The 21,739-nt window shown below is 47.0% G+C and overlaps 1 protein-coding gene across 1 annotated transcript in view; it reads left to right on the plus strand.

Annotated features, from left to right (window-relative positions):
• The window catches only part of CRADD (CASP2 and RIPK1 domain containing adaptor with death domain), an 89,163-nt gene extending 77,768 nt beyond the window's left edge, over window positions 1-11,395 (plus strand). Inside the window, exon 3 of the mRNA XM_068937336.1 lies at window positions 4,349-11,395. Within this exon, the coding sequence (XP_068793437.1) occupies window positions 4,349-4,644 (296 nt within the window). The 3' untranslated portion in view covers window positions 4,645-11,395. The remainder of the gene's footprint in view (window positions 1-4,348) is intronic.
• The last annotated feature ends 10,344 nt before the right edge of the window (window positions 11,396-21,739 follow it).

The raw sequence follows: 21,739 nt of genomic DNA on the forward strand, positions 1-21,739 counted from the left end.
ATTTCTCAGGGGCTTAGTGGTTTCAGTGTGAGTTTAGCCTCTAAATCTCCACAGCTTGCAGCCCTGGCACTTCACAGCAGAGACCATGTCCACAGCTGTCACGGTCTTTCACTTGGTCTGCTCATTGGAGGTAACGGCACTGCAAATCATGTTCTCCAGGAAAACACCCTCCAGGTCTCCCTGTAAAATGCACTTCACACCAGCACAGCAAAGTTGAAAATGAACAGTCAGCCCAGGGATACCCTGGCTGCTGTCAGGGAGCGCTCTGCGGTGGCACTTAGCCCCACTCCCTGTAGTCCCTTAGCGCCTTCGCCACAGCCAGACATGATGAAAGCAATTGTACAGCCGGCTTGTACGAAGTCTTGCAGCACTGCTGGCCGTTCATCATCCGGTTGTGTCCTTCAAGCCTGCTGCAAGCCTCCACCATTAAAATCAGTAAGGATTTACCATTGGTTGCAGCAAGCATAGGTCAAGTCCACAGTCTCGAAGAAATGTATGACATGTCCAAGATAGATTACACCTCCCCTAGTCTTGCTTCTCCCCATTCTAACAGTGCAGTACTAACTTCACTAAGCCTGAGCGTGCATCTAACTTTTAAGCATGTGTGTCTTCACATAGGTCCCACCTAGAGCTAAGGGGACATGTGAATTTTTGCAAAATTGGGGTCTCAGTCTCCTCAGTATCTTTCAAATGCAATGGCAGGATCTGCATAAATGGCCCTTTTGCTCCCTCCCTCAGCCAGTTCCTGACCAACCCAGGTTATAAGTGAGAATCTCTAGTAAAAAAGAACCAAAAAAAGCCACCTTTAATGTTTTTGCAGTGTGTTCAAAGCAGCTTGAGTTTTGAGCACAGAAAATATATTTTACTTTTACCTGAAATGCCCTTGTTTATTAAACAAAGAGTGGCATTAATCCTAAACCATACCCAACTCTTCATGTAATTTTGCATTTGTCATAACTAAATGAGCTCACTAAATATTGCTATATACCCTTAAATAATATCGCCTGTCATGTAATACTTATGTCAGATATTTCTCAGTGACTTTATATCGTAGCTGAAAAAGAGCTATCACAGAAAATAAAACGGGACTAAAATAACAGTCCTTTGTATTAAACTTAACATTTGGCTTCTGTCCCAGAGCTGTATGCATCCATCCATATTAGAATCAGATGCTAAGTCAAGATGAAAAGATTTCCTGGATGGGTTTTATTCTTATTCTTATAGAAGGGCTGATAACAGGCTGAAGGCAAGATACATGTAGTAAAAAAATCTGCCTAATGCCAAAGACTGGAAGGACAAGCTGACATGTATTATTGTTAGGCCTCCTTGCTTGATCACATTTCAGTATCATAAAATCATTCCCCTAGTGAACATGAAGTGTAAAAATTCCAGTGTGAGAGCAAAAAGCCCAGGCTGGCAGATGATGCTCCTCTGGGCACAGTGCTTTATGCTTAGGAGCTGATTGTAATCATGACAGTATGTGACTTTATTATTAAAAGATATTACTGGCCACAGCACAATGTAACTGTGTTTATTTTAAATTTTAGTTGTTATTAAATATTTGCATTCACAAAAGGCACTCAATAATTCTGACTTACCTGTGTAACTGGTATCATGTGTAATGTGACAGGGTAAGGGAGCCCCACCAGTATTGCTCCGACTTCTTCAGGAGAGAGTTGCGTTACAGATGGGAGGGGACATGAGGGGTTGCCTCCTTCACTGCTGAAAATACCAACAAAATGTGCAGCCTGCAGGCCACTGAGCCGTTGCCTTCCCAAACTCGTTTGCTTCAGTGCCTTTGAAATAGGCCTAAGAAAATCAGGGTTTTTTACCCCTATGATGTGGCCTGGCACCCCATTCCCACATGCACCCCCCGTCTCAGACCCCACCAGTAGTCACCGAGGGGTGTCCAGCTTTTCCTGACTTTGCTGGGACATGCTGGGTTGTCTCGGTGGCCATAGGGGGAAGGCTGTGCATCTGCTCGCTCTCTCTGCACCAGCCATTTGCCTCAGTTTCCTTTGGCAATCTGGAGACAGAAAGATCAAAGGGCCCGAAACACTTTTCAGAAAGCAGTTTTTCCTTTACTCAAAGCAGCTTTGTATAGTACTTATGTATGACTGGGCTCTAATAGTACATGTTTGCAGGCTTTCTTTATGCAAAAAAAATTACTTCTGATAAAATGAAGGAGTGGTACTTTCTAGTGTTGCTGTTCTGCTGTGATGGAGACTGTGAGCATGATAGTGGAGCTATAAATTAGATTTTTGCAAAGCAGCTCTTCTGTAGGGAGTCTGCTACTTGAGATTTGAGGCTATAATTAGCACTTTCTTGAGGATATTTTTGCTCTGTTTTGTTGCAGTTTCTTCAGCAACGAAAGCAGAGTACCAATTGCAGACTGCATTGATCTTTAATTTCTGCTTGTGATCTCAAAGGATATCGAAAAATTGATATATTTTATAGCTATTTTGTGCTTTTCTAAATGCAGTTTTTTAAAGCAACTAATATGCCATTTGAATGTACAAGCAGAAAGCCATTTCACCAGCACTGGACATTTACAGCATCACTGTCAACATCTGAGCTTGTACCAGGGCTCCTTTGATAGTCAGTGGAGAGCAGTACGCATTTTTAGAGGATGTGATCTATTTTAGACATCTTTCAGTGGAGATGGGTTGTATTCTAGAAGAGCCTATTTCTCTTCTTAGTGATAAAGGAATCTCCGTAGAATTAGTTCAGAAGTGGCCGTCTGTAGTTAGGTGAGATGAATCCCATATGGCGTGTTTCTGAATAGCACTGTTCGCACTTTGTGTGTTAACACTTTTCTTTTTTCAAATGACCAGGAATTACCATAGGGAATTCACAAAGAGGCCTCTTGTATTAGTAAGACACAGTAGGCTCAATCCCTAAGACATTTTTCCTGCTGATAATTACAGCTACCTTTGTAATTCCTGTGGCAGCTGTTTTGGCAGTTGTATTGACCTGATCTTGTAAGCTGTGACTCAGGTACCAGTTTGATGCTAAGCATGAACTGAGATGAAGAGTGCCTTCTGGGGCGTGCTGAGCTCTTGGAAAGGGACCTAGGGCAGAAATTTCTGAGAGACCATGGGACTTCCTCACACTATCCTGAAAACAATTTCAGGAAGGCCGGATGAGCAGAGCTGTATCCTATACATGCCTGTTTTCCGGAGAGTTATCACATCTGGGAAGAGGGATAAGGAGAAATAATTTATGTGGGAAAGGAAACTGAGGAAAAGTAAAGGCCAAATGGCCTAATGAGGTATAGGGAAAGCAGGGGAATTGGGGCTGAAAAATGGGGAATTTCTGTTGAAAAGCTGGCAAACTGGTGGGTCTGGAAGAGTGATTTATAAACTGGGAACTGTCAGCTTGGGGCACAGGTGTTCAGCAATGGATTTACCCTAGAGGCAAAGCAAGCTAAAGCTCTTCCCCTCCGGTAGCCTTAGCACAGCAGGTGTTGTCTCGTCACACGCTGTGGCCACGCAGCAGACCCTTACCCATGGCTCCAGTTTAGATTGGGGGTGCATTTGCCTCTGCATTTCTAGGGGCATTGATCAGAGCCTGGAAGAAATTGTAAAGTCTGCAGGTAACGCGAGAGTGGCTGAATAGCAGATGAGGGCAAGACGAGCTCTGTGCTACGGGATAGTGTTAATGGCAAAAAGGGTTGATGGCCTGTTCGTCTGGGTTGACTTGAACCATGCATATTGGTTCATCCAAAAGGAAGAAAAGCTCCAAAGCTGATCTCCTCCATGTATGATACGGCACTATAGGGACTGTATTCCGGTAAGTAGCATCTTAGCAGAGAGAAGAATTTCTTGTGAATGGCTATCTGAAAAAAGAAACGGAGTGATACCTGATAGCTAAGGAATCAGAGCTACTTTTGAAGTTACGTAAATAAACAAGAGAGTCACAGAATAGGAGTAATAAGGCATTATTGGCCCTGTATTTGTCCCTACATCAAATTTGTGTAAGCAGATTGGATTTTCAGAAGGTGCTGACTGCTGGGAACATGTTCCTTTAAAACCGCTCCTGTTCGCTACCCCAAAATCTGTAATTGCTTTTGGAAGTCTTGGCTTCTGAGTAGAATGCTGATATCTGGATTATTGGCATCCAGAAGCTCAAAGCTCTCTAATAAGATTCATTCAGCATTGGTTTTCCTGTAATTAATTTTCTGATTGATTATGTAATTCATTTTTCTGGTTGAGGATGCATTCTGTTTCTTAAATTAATTATTTTTTTCCACCTCAAACTTGCTTATTGTCTTTTCTGCCAAAGTTTTACAGTAATATTTGCAGCATTACCTAGTGACATGTGTGTGCCTTTTCTTTCTCTTTTACAGATGTGACTGCAATCGCACCATGTATTTTGAAGAGTTCACCAACAGATCAGCAGATTAGCAAGCTTGCGAGGAGACTGGGGCCCGAATGGGAGCATATTGTTCTGTGCTTGGGTTTGTCACATACAGACATCTATCGATGTAAGGTCAATCACCCTCACAATGTGCAGTCGCAGATCATAGCTGCATTTGTCCTGTGGAGACAGCGTTTTGGGAAAAAAGCAACAATCGAAAGTCTGCAAGCCAGTCTGACGGCAGAAGAAGTGGATCCTTCTGTGATACAGTACATGCTTGAGTGAAGCTGTGCTATTGATCGGGAGCGTTCAAGTGCTTTGCTAAACTAAATCAAGTGGATTCACTGAACTGTATATAAAAGATCTGGGGCCTCAAACTGGTGAAAATGGAGTTGAGAACTGTGGTTGTATTAATCTTTATACATTCCAGTTTTCTGTGGCATCTTTTGACTTCATGCCAGGTGAATTTTTAGTAAGCATTAAAAAATGGATCACACTTTCCTGTTTGCTTTTGTACTACTCCAATGGGGATATATAGTGAAATTTAAAGTCTTTACAAGCAGGAAGCCCTGCAGTGAGTTCAGCAAGGTTTTACATTTCATTATGGGAGCAACACTTGGTTTAACCTATTTTCTGGACTATGTATGAGCCTTTTTTACTGCTGTTCACTGCTAGTCCCTGATATCCCATAAGAAATTAGAATAATCGTGGTTACTGATTTAACAATTTTACCACTTGTATTGCAGTTGGCTAATTTGACCTTTATGAAAGTTTTAGCATCAAACATTTTCTTGCCAGGGTGTAGATGGCTGCCACCTTAGCCTGCTGCTGAAACTGGGCCTAAGTGGAAGTAATAGGAACTTTGCATGTTGCTGAGGGTTTTTCTCCTTATTATGTAATTGGCGTAGGTGTGTGCAAGGAGACCGGCACTGTGTGTATATGCCATGTCTAGGCGTAGGATGGGTAAGGAATTCCCAGGACGGATACACAATTTGCAATTGAGCAGATGATAGGCAGGAACTGGCAAACAGAGCAAGATGGTGCCTAAAATGTGAGACAATTTCTAAGGCCTCCGTGTTTGTCTCACTTTGCCTCAGCTAATAAACTGCAAGAAAACCTGGGATCCCTTGAGGCTTTGTACTCCTGTGCTCTGGATCCAGGTAATCTTGTTTCCAGGAACAGTTTTACTCTTTGATGTGGTGTCATCAGTACCGATCTCAGCCCGTGGCGTGCTGAGCAGTGTGCTGAGCTCGCAGAGCTTCTCTGTCCAAAGTGGCAGAGCAATCCCTGCCGCTCTCCTTCCAGCTTGTACCAGCCCCCATGTTCGTTTGCTTCCTACCAGTTTTTCTGCATCTAATGGGGGCAGCTTCGCAATTCCTGTCCCCAGTTCTTTGCCAGCTGTAACTGTAGGAGTAGTAGTAATGGTTAGATTTTACCATGGGCTTTTCTCCTCCTTCCCTCCTGCCAAAGACTTTTTCCTCCTGATGGAAGAAACCACTAAGCTTTTTGAGAGCTGGTAAAGGGGTGTCAGTCCCCAGGGTAGGTGTCCCAGGGCAGGAAGTGACCAGCTGCTCTCTGGGACCTCAGGATAAGAGGCAGAATACAGTTTAGTTCTTTCTGGACAGTTCACACCACAGTAAATGAGGAGCAAAGTTTGGATGCAAGGTTTCCAGGTCAAGTTCCAGGAGAGCGTTTCATCTACGGTCACTGCCAAATAACTTCCTATCCTCCAGGATCTGCCCCATCTGATTTAATAGCTTCACAACCTTGTCTGATGTCTTTATGGAGGCAAGAATGAGCTTTACTGTCTCTTTTTAAATTCTTCCTTTAGCCAGATTTTCAGAAACATCTGGGAAATTAGGAAGGACAAAGAAATTTTAAGGACACTCTGTCTGCCTTGTTTTTCATGTTTTTTCAGAGGCATGGTAACAGAGAATATATCTGGGCAGGATCAACTCCTACAGGCCCTGAAGCAGTCTGGTGGTATTTTATTTTTAGTCTTCTATAATACAGTTCTGACCTTCAGTAAATCGTGATCCTGTTATACCTCACTCAAATCTTAATTGATTATATCCTATTATGGCTACTTAGAGAGTTTAAGTCTATCAACAAGTCCCAAATAAACAATGTAAATCAATTTAGGCCTGAGGGTTTATTTGTTTTACTATTTCACGATGCTTTGATGCCAGCATATTCTGTCTGTCTGAAAGCCGTCTGAGTGCAGATGGGATTGTATAGGTGTACAGACATTTTGCTAAATTCTGATAAACGTGGTCCAACATAGAAAGCGTGAAGACTCTGAACCAGTTCTCTCAGTGAAAAAAACAGCAGTGTCATTGGCAGGTTAGAGAAAAGGAGCAAAGCTGTGTCCATTGCAGCACTTTGGAGAAACCACAACTGGAGATGGGGAGCAGGAGAACCTACTAAAACATGATTTACAGGAAGAAGCTAGCTCTCCGTCGCATAACTGCAAGCATCATATCTTGTTCTGAGCCAGCATAAACCAAGCTTTAACAAAGCATGGGTTCAAAGGGAGTTGTCCCCACTTAACCTTGCCTGAGGGCAGTGCACAGGGCGTACAAACCCCTCTTAACTTTCCTCTTTTGATCAACTTTACATTTTATGTATGTTCTGCGTTTGTAATGTCAATGTCAGGTTGCCCGTAACAAATGCGTTCAGAGCATTTTTAATGAAGATTTTAAAAACACAACTGGGAGTAGGTATAAAAGCTCATGCCAAATATGAATTTATAAGACGAGGCAGAAGCCTTATAGGTCAGGTGTCCTTCTGTGTATCTAGTAGGGGTCACTGGAAACTTGAGGGATCACTATCGTATCAGGTAATTTCTGCGTAGTCTTTAAATAGTTCTTTAAATGAGCTAAATTCTGCGTCCCAGGAGCCATGGCTAGATAAGGAATTTGATACCTGGCCTCTTGCATTGTAGAAGAGAGCACTTCATTCCTAATTTATAGTTACTTGCACATTCCCAGGCCCTAAATTAATGCTGTAATACTTGAGCTGCAAATATTGAAGGGAGAGGTTTAGTTATTTTATGAGACTGTTTCCATTGCTGTTATTTTTAAATTCATGGAAATGTTCCTATTAGACTCTTCAGTTTGGGTAAAGCTCATTCTTGCGCCACACAAGACACATTTAACTTGACAGTACAGGGAGACATTTAACTTGACAGTAGTATTCCTTTAAGCCAGTGGATTTTTCCATCCACTTAAAAATATTTTTCTTCTGTGTGTCATGCTTTATTTTGCACAAGGATGCAATTAAGACAATTTAGTCCTTCAGATGTATAGCAAGTCCTCTCATTCTCTCTTAGGACAGCCAAAAGGTCTTTAAAAGTTTATTCTTCTCCAGCTAATTTGGGACCAAATGTTATTTATTTAAAAGTTACTCACAGGCAAGCCTGTGACTTGAGTATTGTTCAGGAGTGAGGCAACCCAATAAGCCAGTTTTGCCATCCCTGGGACAGCCAGGCCTTACGCTCCCCTGCAGCATCACTGCCCCCTCCGTGCTCCTTCTTGAAACAAAGAGTAACCCACAGGTCAGACTAGGAGCCCTTCAGAGTGGCAAATCTCCCGCAGCAAAGAGCTACAACATTAAACATATTAATGGTTGCACACACTAGTGGGTAAACTGCAGTTTGTGCTTCACGGCATTGATTTACTTCATCTGTCAGTCCTTTCTGGAAAGTTGAGAGCTTGGCTGGGGGCTCCCTGCTCTGAGGTCTCTCAGTGACTTGGGTTTACAGCTTCACCGCAGAGAAGGAACATAAGCAATAACCTAAACCTTTGTCTGTGCATGGCAGTCTGGGCTGGAAATACCACTTAAACCCGAACAGGGTCAGATGGAGCTGGGTAACACCACAAGACGACAAGAGATTTGGGGCTTTGTGCCGGGCTCTTTGGGGCAGCCAGGCCCTCAGTGGTCACACGGGGGCAGCCACCCCAGCATGGACTTGGCCAGGTTCATGTACCAACAGATGGAGGCGTCACAGTCGAAAAGTCTGCCCTGGCCTCTGCTACTTCTCACCCCTGGCCTCTTCGGTCTTCTTGCTTGAGCTTGGGCTCGGGCAAAGTTTAGCCAGCGATGCATTTGGGTTTCTTAACTGACGCTGAGAAAGCCTGTTTAGTGAAAATCTTGTTATTGCAATTTACTCATTTGTGGCAGCATTTAGTAGCCCTGAGAGAAGAGAACATAAAGGTGGCCCCACTGGCCCGCCCCCAGAAGAGGACCGCTTAACTTCAAGCCCTTGGAAAAACTAGGGAAAATTGTTCTTCTTTCTTGGTCTATAATGGAGACTTTGAGATCTCCTTTAGCTTCCTTAAGTAGTAAGTAGGCTTTGTAAAAATTATTTTGTACTCTGCAAAGTACAGGTGAACTCTTATCATAGCAATAGCTAATGACTAAAAACACCACTTCCCACCTGCATAAAGTGATGTGGATTATCACAAAGACAGGATCTCCTCAGGGCAGAACGATGTCAGTGAGGCTTTGCACTGCTTTGAGCAGTGGCTGGACTGTGCAGTAAAACACAAATGCAATCAGCTATGAGCTGCTTCTCCCAGATAAAGCGAAGGAAATTTCCATCTTGAGTCATTTGTTATGACAGTCATTGATCTATGGAATAAAACATTTTGCAAAAGGCTGGAAAAATAAACAAAGTCATATTATATCCAAAGAATATAAAAGGCACACTGATCTGATTCTAAATATGGTCATGCTGCCAATTTTGTTTCTTACTGGAAATAAAAACAATCTCTGAGTGCTAATCTATTTATAAGCTTCCATATTCTTGATAACCATAGACTGACTGACCTTAAGACATAGTGGAAATAGAGTTGAAAAGAGAGTTCCTGAAAGGTTTGTGGATTTACAATGAACATTCAAAAGTTTTGTCCGGATTTCACTAAATGAAAAATGTTTGACTTTCAAGGTGTCTTTCTATCACCTGGTAACTAGACCGAGAAATAAATCTAGTGATTTGGCTTTTTTGGCCTGAATACAATGTCTTTTTAACCTTGTTCCCACGAAGGAGGAACAATTTGCCAGAAACAGAAATAAGCTTTCAATATGTCTTCCCAGATTAAAAAAATATATCTGTGTTAGCAGAATTCCCTCTGAACCTCATTTTTTGTGGGTATGTGAAAAAGATGGATTGGCAATTCTTCTTCGAAGCTGTCTTGAGGATTTGAATGGTCAGAGAAGCGTGGTTGAACAGCTGCTGAGTAGCTAACGGCACAGGAAGGGTTGTGTCACTTCTGCAGCGGCGACCACACTGAACCCTCTGCACGTGTTGCTGATACCATTTCTGACACTGGTGGCTGATCCAAGCCCTGAAAGCAAACAGAAAAAAGAAATCTCTCCTTGACTTCGATGCGCTTTAGATTAGACCTATTTAATCAGAGCCTGCTGAATTTCGGTGCTTTTACTGCCTCACTTCGAAAAGGAGTCTATGGATTTTTGGCAACAAAAAGCAAAGGGTTTTTGTGGGTGCAATAAGCCCTCTAGGTTGGGAAGGGGACTCTTTTCACTGCCCCAAGCGCTACTTCGCACTGTTCACTGCAAAGGAGGTGTCATGAGAGAGGAAAAGCACAGAGGAGCGGAGCCATCCAGCAGACACCGAGAGGGTCCAAGGGTTATCAGTATGCCTTGAAAACCACTAATATCATTTTGAATTCTGAAATGTGAATAGTCCCCTCAAAGGCAGGATTTGATGGCTCAGGGGATTGCTAGGAGAGTCATGGAGTTTTTCACCTCAGAATCAAAGCTCCAAACCCACTATTGGCCCAAAACAAACGCAACCGAACGGCAGCCTATGCAAAATGGATGAAGCCTTTTCTTTCTTACGCCTCCATGACTGTCACGGCTGCCCTGCCCAACGCCAGCACCTGCTATCAGACTTGGACGAGGCATAAAGGCTCGAAGGAGTCAATGCTCGAACTGCCTTCTGCCCAGAGGCAGGACAACCCCGTTAGATCCAGAATATCCTGCAAGGGCGAGGTAGAAAATGTGCATTGCTGCGGCCTTTGCTACATCTGGTGTGCAGTTTGGTGTGCATCCTCCCGGGATGCTGCCCCTCCGCACACCCAGTAAACTTGCTCGGTCCCAGCGGGCTCACGGGAACTGCCTTCCGGGCGCCTTGCGGCAGACGCACGGGGGCTGCTGACCTCTCGCTCCTCGGTGCTGTGATAGCCCTTCCTCAGGATTTTGTGTCTAGGCGCAATACCTAACTGCCCAAAATGCTGTTTCTGCATGGCAGAATCGTCTCAGTGAAAAGGGCTTAAGGTGGGCAGGACAACGCCTTAGCTGGGAGCGCTACTCACAGGGCAGAGCCCAGCTGTAATGTTTCTAGTCCAAGAGAGATCTCCAGAGTCAGCTTTGTGATTAACGGTGCCTTGTTTTTTCCTGGATCAGAGCTGATCCAGCACCTTTTTCCTATTTTGCTTGCTGTGCTAGCGGAGTGAATTTTGGCCTGTGACAAGGGCTCTTGCGCTCTGTCGTTCGGCCGCTGTAAGTCAGCCTGCCCCATGGGATACAGCTCAGACGTGGATCTCAGCATGGGCATTGCTGGCTTTAAAAATCTACGCGCTCTTCTAGTACCTAGGGCATCTGCCTGTTGTGGCTAACAGTGGTTTAAATCGTAATCTATATGATTATTACCCACTCTGATCTTCCACCTTTGCACTGTCAATTTTGGATTATTTGTTAAGGGAATCATTCCGTTATTCTTGCAAACCAGACTGGTTGTTTTTTCCATACACACCCTGCCCACCCTTCCCTCAAAAATAAACGTGCCGAGATGCTTACGTTTCTCTGACGTTCAGTTTGATTTTTGAGCCATGCTTTCCTCACCAGGAACTTGATGCTTCCCAGCTAGTGTGCCCGGATGCCGTACGTGAGCTCCAGGAAGGGGCTGCACGTGGTCCCGCTGGGCTGAGGCCGGGAAGGAGAAGCCAGTAACCACATGTACCTTCGTGGGACCTTAACAGAAACAGCCCTGGGCGCACACGGTGCAGTCTTTGCCCTTGGAAGCCCAGTGGACATCCAACAGCCCTGTAAAAAAGGACATAAAGACATATTAAAGGGAAATATAGCTTTCAATTACTTGAGCAGGCGGACCTCAGTGATAGTGTCTTTTACGAGGTAATTTTATTTTTATGGACACACTTGCTGGGCTTTATTTAAATAAGAAAGCAAGTGAATAACCAGAACATGTGGGGACTCCTGATAAGGATCCTTCTTTCAGGTTATCAAACAAACTGCAAAGCAAGTGCTCAATTATTCTTTAAAATGCTTGAGCAACACCTTTTGTTCAGATTCCCATCTAGAATTACCTCCCAGTAAGTTGCCTCCCAGTAAGTTCCAAGAAGCAACGTGCGTTCAGCACACGCCCCTCTTCTCGAGAATAGGGACTTCTGAGAAAATCTCAGGATTAGCAAACAAGCCACGCGGGGACCTGGGAAATCAAGCCTCCTCCTGGAATTTTACTTGCCTCTCGCTGGGCTCCCTTTGCCGCCGGGTCTCATGTCTGCATGTGAAATGAGCCTCAATAATTAACGATTCTTCCGGTCCATTGCTGGTCCTGACTTAGCAAAATCTGAGAAACCACTTCAGGCTGCGACTTGTACAACGATGCACACTTGCCATTAAAAGAGTTTGACGGACATGCAGCAAATCCTAGCGTATTTACTTAATAAATGTTTGGGGTTTGCTGTCTGAATAAGCAGCCGCTGCACTGCGAGCAGGCTGGAATGCAGAAACCTCCGAAAAATCGTCCTCTGGGAAGTAGCGGGGCTAGCAGGCTTGCTTTTCCGCTCTTGTGCAAAGTATGTCAGTCTAAATCTCAAAGTGGCAGAACGGAGGGGTTTTCTCCCTGTGATACGCACTATTTTCCTTGCCCAGCGCCAAGTCCGTGGGTCACACAGGATCTGAACAGAATTAACCAGAGCTGTTTATCTAATGCAAAAAGTCACACGGCGAAAACACACGCGAATAATAGTAAAGAGCTGGAGAAAGCCAAACCAGAAATGAAACCTGAGCCGGGCTGACCATTTCATTTTGAATTTGAGGACTGTGTTGTTTTTTTTTTTTCCCTTCCCCCTGGTTTAGATGCAGCCCAGGGCCGTGTGGCATAGCTTATCCCACTCTCGCCTCTCATTGCAGCTTGGTGCCTGCTTGGTGCTCTGGTGAGTCAGCCCAGCCAGAGGCCAGCGGGCTCCTTTTAAAGGCAGGGGAGAAGGCAGACCAGGCAGAGAGGGACACACGTGTGTGAGCACATAGGGGACAAGGAGCGGGGGGACAAAAATCGGGGCAGCAGGAGAGGGGGGGCAACGAGCTCCGGAGCCAGGACTCGCTCCCGGCCCACGGCCTTCCCTGGCCCTGCCCCACGGCCACGTGCCCGGAGACGTGCCCTCTGACGCCAGCAGAGGCCAGGGCAGGTAAGGTTTATCCTTTTTTTTTTTTTTTTTTTTTTTCGCCAGGCAGAGTCACAACTGACACATGAGATTTCACCCTGAAATTCAACTGACAGGCTGTACGGCCCCCGGGGTCCAGGTTTAACACGCTTTCCTAGAAGGGACATTGCTCACAGGGCAAGCAGCTGCGATTTCCAAAAGTTAATCCCGCGAGGCGTGCATCCTGGCGAGGTGACAAGCCACGAGCGACTGCAGCGAAGTCGTCATCCTGCAGAAACGCCAGCAGGCCCCTGGCCAGCCGCGGCCGACGGCAAGCCCTTCTGGCCGCGGCTGCTGCCCACCTAGCAGCTGCGTGGGGGGGACCCAGCCACCGCCACTGAGGACGCGAGTGCCCGGCCAGTGTCGCCCATCCCACGGCCACCAGTCCCGGGCGCTCAGGATGGGGCCTTCTGCCAGCTTTTGGGCCCTGGTTTAGGGATGGATTTAGCCATCCCATTGAGGCCAGGCTCCTCCAGGTGAGGAGACCTCGCTGCTTCTGCGCCCGCCGTGCGAGGCCTGCCCAGCTCCGGTGCGCGGCCGCGAGTTAACATGCCACCGTGTTTGGAGCAGCCAACAGCCCAAACAACCAGGTCCTTGGGAAACTAAATGAGAAGTCAACAGAAACATTGGCCGCTCTCAAACCTCTCTGAAGTGTCTCATCTTATAAATGCAGGTCGCTCTCTTAAGTGCTACAAGTGTCTTGAGCGTGGAGAAGAGGAACAGGAGCCTGCTCATTCCCAGCAGGATTTGAATGCGGCTGGCTGCTGGGACAGCTGGGCTCTGCAGGCACCCTGAGCTTTACTGATCTTAACGGTATGGAAAGTGGTCGCTGAGGGCACGTGTGTGTCTCACATGCTGGCACTCCTGGGGAGCACACAGGAGCACGGCTCCTCACCAAGGTACCATCACCGGCATGGCCAGAGGAAACTCCTCCACAGCCTACTTCTGACGAGCCCAGAAGAAACCCTGTAATGATGAGGCTGGCCTTTTGAGTCTGAGTTATCCATGTGATGGTAAACACCACTTCCCCTGGCAAACAACAGCGTTTTTCATTAAAAAGCTAGCATTTCCCAAATAGTGTGTTCTTCTCTACGTGAGCATGTTGGCAAATGCTTACATTTTTGAGGGCCATTACAGCAACAAAGTGGGAGTGTTGCATAAAAGTAAGCCAACTGCACAGCTATCAGAAGCAGCAATGAAGGACTGCCACGTTAAGTGTAGGGAACTCTCCTGGGGACATAAGCTTGGTAAGAGAAGGAAAAAAGATGGATGGCACCATCTGACAATGGTCAAATATAGCTATAGCTATAGCTAACATCGTAGCAAAAACCCAGATCTAGCTTAAGAGAGATGATCATATGGCATAATGGAATTGCTCATCTGCTAAGCATTACTAAATGCTTACTATGCTAAGCGTTGCCGATCTCCAGGAAACGTACCTAGGTGAAGCTGAGAATTTTAAAATCTAAAACTAATGGCAAAAATCAAACCTTTCTTAGGTTCCTGCAATAAGAGGAGAAAAGGAAATTGCTTTTCAGCCCACAAAGTATGCTCCTGGTAGTTGATAAGCCACCTATGACTCCCCACTAAGGGCACAATGAATAGCAAGAGGTCAAATATCGGAACTGTCATGAGCCTCCAAAGGGACAAACAGGGAGCGACAGCAGCTGCTGCAGGAGGGACGATAGGAGCTCACCTTGGGAGGCAGAGTCGGAGCCATTGGCAGCAGCATACAGCCAGTGATCAAGTGGGCAAGAGAGGGAACCTGCATCCTATAGGCAAGGGTTCTCTCACAGGATGGAGCTGCTTCGTATCACAGAATCACAGAATCACAGAATCGTTTAGGTTGGAAGGGACCTCTGGAGATCATCTAGTCCAACCTCCCTGTTCAAGCAGGGTCACCTAGAGCATATTGCCCAGGATCACATCCAGACGGCTTTTGAATATCTCCAGGGAAGGAGACTCCACCACCTCTCTGGGCAACCTGTTCCAATGCTCTGTCACTCTCACAGTAAAGAAGTTTTTTCTCAGGTTCAGATGGAACTTCCTGTGGTTCAGTTTGTGCCCATTGCCTCTTGTCCTGTTGCTGGGCACCACGGAGAAGAGGCTGGCCTCATCCTCTTGACACTCCCCCTTCAGATACTTGTACACGTTGATGAGATCACCTCTCAATCTTCTCTTCTCCAGGCTGAACAGGCCCAGCTCTTGCAGTCTTTCTTCATAGGAGAGATGCTCCAGCCCTCTAATCATCTTGGTAGCCCTCCGCTGGACTCTCTCCAGGAGTGCCATGTCTCTCTTGTAGTGGGGAGCCCAGAACTGGACACAGTACTCCAGGTGAGGCCTCACCAGGGCTGAGTAGAGGGGCAGGATCACCTCCCTCGACCTGCTGGCAACACTCTGCCTAATGCACCCTAGGATCCCATTGGCCTTCTTGGCCACAAGGGCACACTGCTGGCTCATGCTTAACTTGTTGTCCACCAGCACTCCCAGGTCCTTCTCGGCAGAGCTACTTTCCAACAGGTCAACCCCCAGCCTGTACCGGTGCATGGGATTATTCCTGCCTAGGTGCAGGACCTTGCACTTGCCTTGGTTGAACTTCATGAGGTTCCTCTCCGCCCACCTCTCCAGCCTGTCCAGGTCCCTCTGAATGGCAGCACAGTCTTCTGGTGTGTTAGCCTTTCCCCCCAGTTTAGTATCATCAGCAAACTTGCTGAGGGTGCCCTCTGTCCCTTCCTCCAGGGCACTGATGAATATATTGAACAAGACTGGACCCAGGACTGACCCCTGGGGGACACCACTAGCCACAGGCCTCCAACTTGACTCTGCGCCATTCACCACAACCCTCTGCGCTCGGCCATCCAGCCAGTTCTCAAGCCACCTCACCGTCCACTCATCTAGCCCACACTTCCTGAGCTTACCTAGGAGGATGTGATGGGAGACAGTGTCAAAAGCCTTGCTGAAGTCCAGAAAGACAACATCCACTGCTCTGCCCTCATCTACCCAGCCAGTCATTCCGTCATAGAAGGCTATCAGATTGGTCAAGCATGATTTCCCTTTGGTGAATCCATGCTGACTACTCCTGATCACCTTCTTGTCCTCCACATGCTTAGTGATGACCTTCAAGAGGAGCTGTTCCATCACCTTTCCAGGGATGGAGGTGAGGCTGACAGGCCTGTAGTTTCCTGGCTCCTCCTTCTTGCCCTTTTTGAAGACTGGCGTATCTGGAGACTGTCCCGTGTCACTTTGACTGCTTAACGCTGGCACCCAAAGAGATATCCCAGGAAATGTGGAAGCAGCGGTACATTTGTGCCATGCCAGCCAAAAGACAAGCTGTGGCCTTAATGAGGTCGTGGTGAGGGTGTGCTCCAGAAGAAAAGGTAACTCTATGAGATTTAAGACCTGGCTTCATCCCTTCTAACTTTTACCATCTAAAAATCAGGCATCTAGTCTACATTTCTCCTATAGACAGCAAAACAAGTATGGGCATTGTTAGAGGGCAACTTAGTCCACCTTTAAGATAGATGTGGATGACATCTCCTAGAAGGATGTCTTTCCACTGACTATCAAGAGAACTTAGATGAGTTGGCTTTGACTTAACTTTAGAAAGCCAGGGAAGGATTCATCTAACTTTAGGCATCTACAGTGCAGATACCTCCATCACAGCTGATCACAATCACATACCTTTAGAGTCAAGGGAGAGAAACAGGCATCTTTTGGGTGCAATTCATCTACCTATTCATCTACCTACTGTATGTGCTTGCTAGGATGAGATGAATCACACCCCATGGACTGTAACTGATGGCTGGCTCAGCTGTAGATGTGCACATTTATTTGGAGGAATCCCATTGCTCACGTCAGATTAAATGAATCCCACCCAAAATCCTAAGGCAATGTGCTCCAATAGGAGCTGAAATCTGGCAGTTCGGGCTGCCAACGCCAACAGCCCCTGCAGTTGGTTGCCACCTCGCCAGCCATGGAGGTCTACGGGGGCCTCCACAATATGAGTTTCAGGGAGGCCTTTCTATGGGGTAATAAATGGCTCATGTATCCAATAAAAGGATATTGAAACTTGGTAGACAAGCTTCCCTGGAAAAAAACCTACTTGGTTTGTATAAACAGTTCACACACAGCAAGAGAGATTCTGGAACAAAACACAGCCTTATAATCTGTTCAAGTCCTTGCTGTGTATAAAAACAGAGTGGATCTCTGCTATAAAAATAAATATTTTCGAGGAAGCCAATAAAGATGGTGGTGTCCAGCAATGGTGACAAACTACCAAGAAGTAGATATCCTATAGCTTACCTATGCAGAGATACTGCACTGTCTGCTTTGTGAAATACCCCACCCCCCCCCAAAAAATGTTCCATTTTACTCCTTGTGAAAGGTTTGGTGGGGGGGTTTTTTTCCCTCTTTGTTGCAAGAATTTTAAAAGCTTGAATTTGGAATAGTCTTGCATTTCCTCATGTCTGTGTCTCTCACCTCAGTGTCATTAAAAGTCATGACACGTAATAGAGAAACATCTGTGCAGGAAACTTCAGGCATCTGTTTAATATTAATTGCATGTATTCCTAAAAAGTCATAGAATGTTTTTAAAATTTCACTGCACATCTGGTGCGTCACAGCTTAGGGTTTTTGTTAATAGGTTTTATCTGTGAGTCTCTGAGGATTATCAGCCACAAGCTGGCCAGATAGCAGGGAGATATACAGGAAAGGAAAATGGAAGAGACATTGCTAAATAGCTTCTAAAAAAAAACCAGCTCTGAACCAGAATGACAAAGCAATGCTGGGCTGCTGGCTGAACATGGAAAGACAGAGTTATCTGGAATTTAGGTTTAGGGAAGGAGGGCACGTTCTACTGATAAATACTGCGCAATTTAAAAGATATATATTACATGTGAATCCTGCCCAAAACTGTAAGCTTGGATTTCTTGCTTAGCCAGAGGAGGATGAGTTCTCCTGCAGCTACTCCAAAAAACATAACTAATCCCCTTTCCTCACTCTTACCTACTTGCACTGCAGCCCTAAACTGTATTTTCCTCAGACTTAGAGCTTGGTGCACATTCAAGAAAGTGGTCTCTTGAAGAGGAGGTGACCGGTGTATTCCTCAGCGGGACATGGCGCTGCAAAGCCTTCAGCCCCGATGGGCCTCGTGCTACCCTGCCCTGGGCTGCAGCCCGCTCGCCGGGGCTGCCACTAATGGCTGCAGAGGGCACGGCCACTGGCCTCACCGGCATCCCTGAGCTTCCCAAATTATGTGAAGGCCTTGAGAAGGTTTTTCTAAATGAATGACTGAATGCTGGAAAAAAGATTTTTGCACGATTTTTTCTTTCTATCCACCCATCAGAAGGCAAGTGCCCCAAAAGGGTCCTTATGAATGGCTCCCTTTTTATTTTAGAGATTTTCTTCAAGAGCAGTTCTTCTCTACTGCGCATGATGGGAGGTTTCCCACTGTCACCTCTATGAAGTACCTGCTGAGTCATCTGAACTGGTGAATAAGCTAGTAACAAAATGATGATTTCAGCTGTTTATTATGCAGCCCAAAAGGTCTAGAAGACAAAGATTTGGGGGAAAAAAAAAAAAACCCTCAGCTTTGTCAACCTTACAGAGCAGGTGCACAGCGCAGTGTCCTCAATTTAGAGAAATACAGAAGTAGCACCACAGTGCTCCAAACGGAAACCGCCCCTTTCCTACCTTTCCCCCAGGTGTGGGGAAATATCCCCATTCTGAGCTCCACTTGGTGGCAGGCGCCCGTGTTGGTACCTGCGGGGAGCAGCCCTGGGCGCTGCGGTGCCCTGGCAGGGCTCTTCCTCAGGGCTCGGCAGCCCGGGTGCTCGGGGCCGTGAGCTCGGCGCAGCCGCTCTTCTTGTCGCTCTGCCTGCAAATTGCTTTACGTTTTTGGAATGGGGGTAAATCAAGCCGTGGTGACTTTGTCTGCTGCGTTTGCAAGGGAAAAGGAAGGCTTTGCTGAGCCTCTGCCTGGGGACCCAGCAGGTCTGGTGCCAGCTCTGGCATCTGCTTGAGCTGAGTGTGTTTTGTCTTGATGTTTTTACAGATATGGATGAAATTAAATTCCTGGCAGAGAGCAAGTGTATTATTTGTGGATGGAGTCGAAGAGAGACAACACAGAACCTGCAGAACATTATTTAAAAATAATTTTAGCGAGCAGCTGCAGTCACAAGCTGCAGAACAGAAAGACAAAGGGAAAGCTCATGGGGCTGAGGGCAAAAACAGTGTTTCACCTTGGGGATTGCCACAGCCCAGACGTGGAGGGACAGGCGGTCCTTGGCACGGTGGCCTGGCCAAGCACCTGGGCCGTTCCTCCTGTCCTTTATCCCCCTAGCGCTGCTGGGGAGGTGCATGAAGGAAACCACCAGTTTGCTCCTTTTTTGGGAGGGAGACAGGGAGCGTTAGGTGGCTGCTGGTTGTGGTGTCCGCGGGTGCCTGCCGAGCCACGCTGAGACGCAAGCAAAGATCTTTTGACGTGGCAAGGTGCTACCAAAGGTCCCCCTCCCGGGCTGGTGCCCAGAGGGCACAGCCACTGGCACCTTCCCCACGCCGGGGCAGACAGACAGCTGTGGGGGAGGCCAGATACGTCCCTGAGCTCACCGCCGACCCCTGCCTCTGCCCTTGGCCGGGGGCCAGCTGGGCAGGGGTGGTCGCTCCCCCGTGCAGTGCAGGAGCGCCAGGAGGCAGCTGGGCTGGCATCACTGTCCAGGACCTTTTCCTCAGTCAGCAGGAGGTGCCAGGATCCACCTCCAAATCAGCAAAGAAGCTCACCGGGGTAATTACAACCAGCAGCAGGTTAAAGGCATGAGAAGTATTGAAGAAACCACCTAACATGGGGCTTTTCTTTGCTTTTTGTCCTCATTAGCATTCCTCACCTTAAGCAGCTTTCTCATGGTGTGACTTCACCCCGCGCTCTCTCACTGCTGTCAAACAGCGACATGCTGCAAAAGCTCAACGCCCGTCTGCGGCGCATGCCTCGGCTCAGACGAGCAGCGACAGCGCGGTACAACAGCGCGTCCTGTCCGCGTCGCCGCGCTCCCTGCTGCAAGCGCACACGTGTGTGTGTACGTGCACAGGATTTCCATTGCACCGGCTTGTGTGTGTGTGTGTGTGCGCAAACAGGCAGTGTTGCAATTTATAGTCTAGGGCCGGTCATCTTCATTTAGCAGCAATTGTTCTGGCATTGCAGAACAACCGGGGCTGCGCTGCCAGGAAGGAAATAACCCCCGAAGTATGCTGAATGCAGTGGGCCAGCTCGGTGCAGAGCCTGTTTTGCGTAAGGTTGGTGCCGTGCATCACTTGGGGGCCCTGGCAAGGTCCCGGAGCAGCAGGGGCCCTGCTCTCGAGGGGGATCCTGGACGCTGGGCAAATGCAAACAGCAAGGAATAGCAATACGGTGGGTGAGCGGTGCGCGGAGCTCCGAACAAGATCTGTTCAATTCCATCAGTCAGCACTCTCTTCCAGAAGATGACCTATTGAACATTTCCAGGAATAGCCGTGCCAAGCCTGTCAACTGTTTCTTGGAAATACACTCAAGAAAAATGGCTTCCTTCCAGCAGGGATCTGCAGAAAGCCTGGACTGGATCAAGGGCTATAGTTAGATGCTGAGGCGGAGGATGCTTTTCAGCTGCTGTTTCAGGGACAGCGGCTGGGAGCGCTCGGATGCAGGGCAACGTTTTCTCCACGTTCTCTCTTACAAAAGTCTTTCACATCAAAAACAAACAACAGAGCGGGAAGGTGTAATTTTTTGCAGATCGACCCCAGTGGTATGTTCATCCTAAATTTTCAGTCTGCACATGTAAGCAAATAGGAAAGCCTACTGTGCTATGAGCAACCAGGACATCAGCCCAGCATGCACGGAGGTACCTGGGCTGTCTTATAGGCTAAGAATAGTATCAGCTTCCAAGAACAGCACAGGCTCCAGTGATCATAACTTGTTCCCAGCTTGTTATTCTTGGTATTCCCTTATCATTTTATTGCTGAAATTAGCATGATAACCTGAAGTTATTTGCTTTGTTACCTAGGTTTCGCTCCATGCAGCAACAGGTGCCACATGGTGCCGCGCGTGGGCAGAAGGGCGGGGAGCAGGGTTGAAATGAGCACTGGGAAAGTCGTGTCGCACTGAGGCTGGCTGCAGGTGGCTGGAGAATCCCACTGGCTCTGACCGACTGGCAGGGGACAGTTTGGAAAGTCAGAGGCTGCACAAGATACCTGCTGGGGCCTGTCACCAAGAGCGCACGCTGCAGCCTGTTCCTTTGCCATTGCCCAAACCACTGCTCTCTTGCCAACTGGAACCAGGGGACTACAAACTGGAGTCACATGCCAACCTGCGTTACAAATTCACCTCATTTTCTCATATTTACATACCACATGTGGCACCTGTGCAGCAGATGGCTTTCGGAAGGTCCAAGCTCATCCTCAGGTCTCACCAGTGCCTTTCCACCATCGTCCTCCAACATGTATCTGGGTGAGCAAAAATCCACAGAAATAAATATTGCCCCACTGCCACACGCCAAGTAAAACTGGCCAGACTCTGCTCCATCACATGAGAGAAAAAGTAACTGTAATTTGGAGTTATTCTGGATTGACTCCAGATCTGGATTTACATTGGGTCCTACATGACCGGTTACAAATAAACCAGAGTAGTGGGAGCTGGCATGGCTTGGCGTATTGTTAGTAGGATATAAAGCCTTTCATTTCTGGGTCATTAATTCGAACTAGCCCAGATCAGTAGTGGCTGCATTTTGCTGTACTCTAATAGCTGTATAATGACCTCTCTGAACAGAATTAGGGAGTCCATCACGACATTTTATATTAATTACCATTTTTGTTGGCTCCCTCAGCAAAGGCACCAAGGACTGAACGTGCCCCAAAGTGAGGGCTTACTTGAGAAGTGGGGGCAGAGA

Source organism: Struthio camelus, chromosome 1, assembly GCF_040807025.1.
Source record: "Struthio camelus isolate bStrCam1 chromosome 1, bStrCam1.hap1, whole genome shotgun sequence".
In the NCBI taxonomy this organism is placed as follows: Eukaryota; Metazoa; Chordata; class Aves; order Struthioniformes; family Struthionidae; genus Struthio; species Struthio camelus.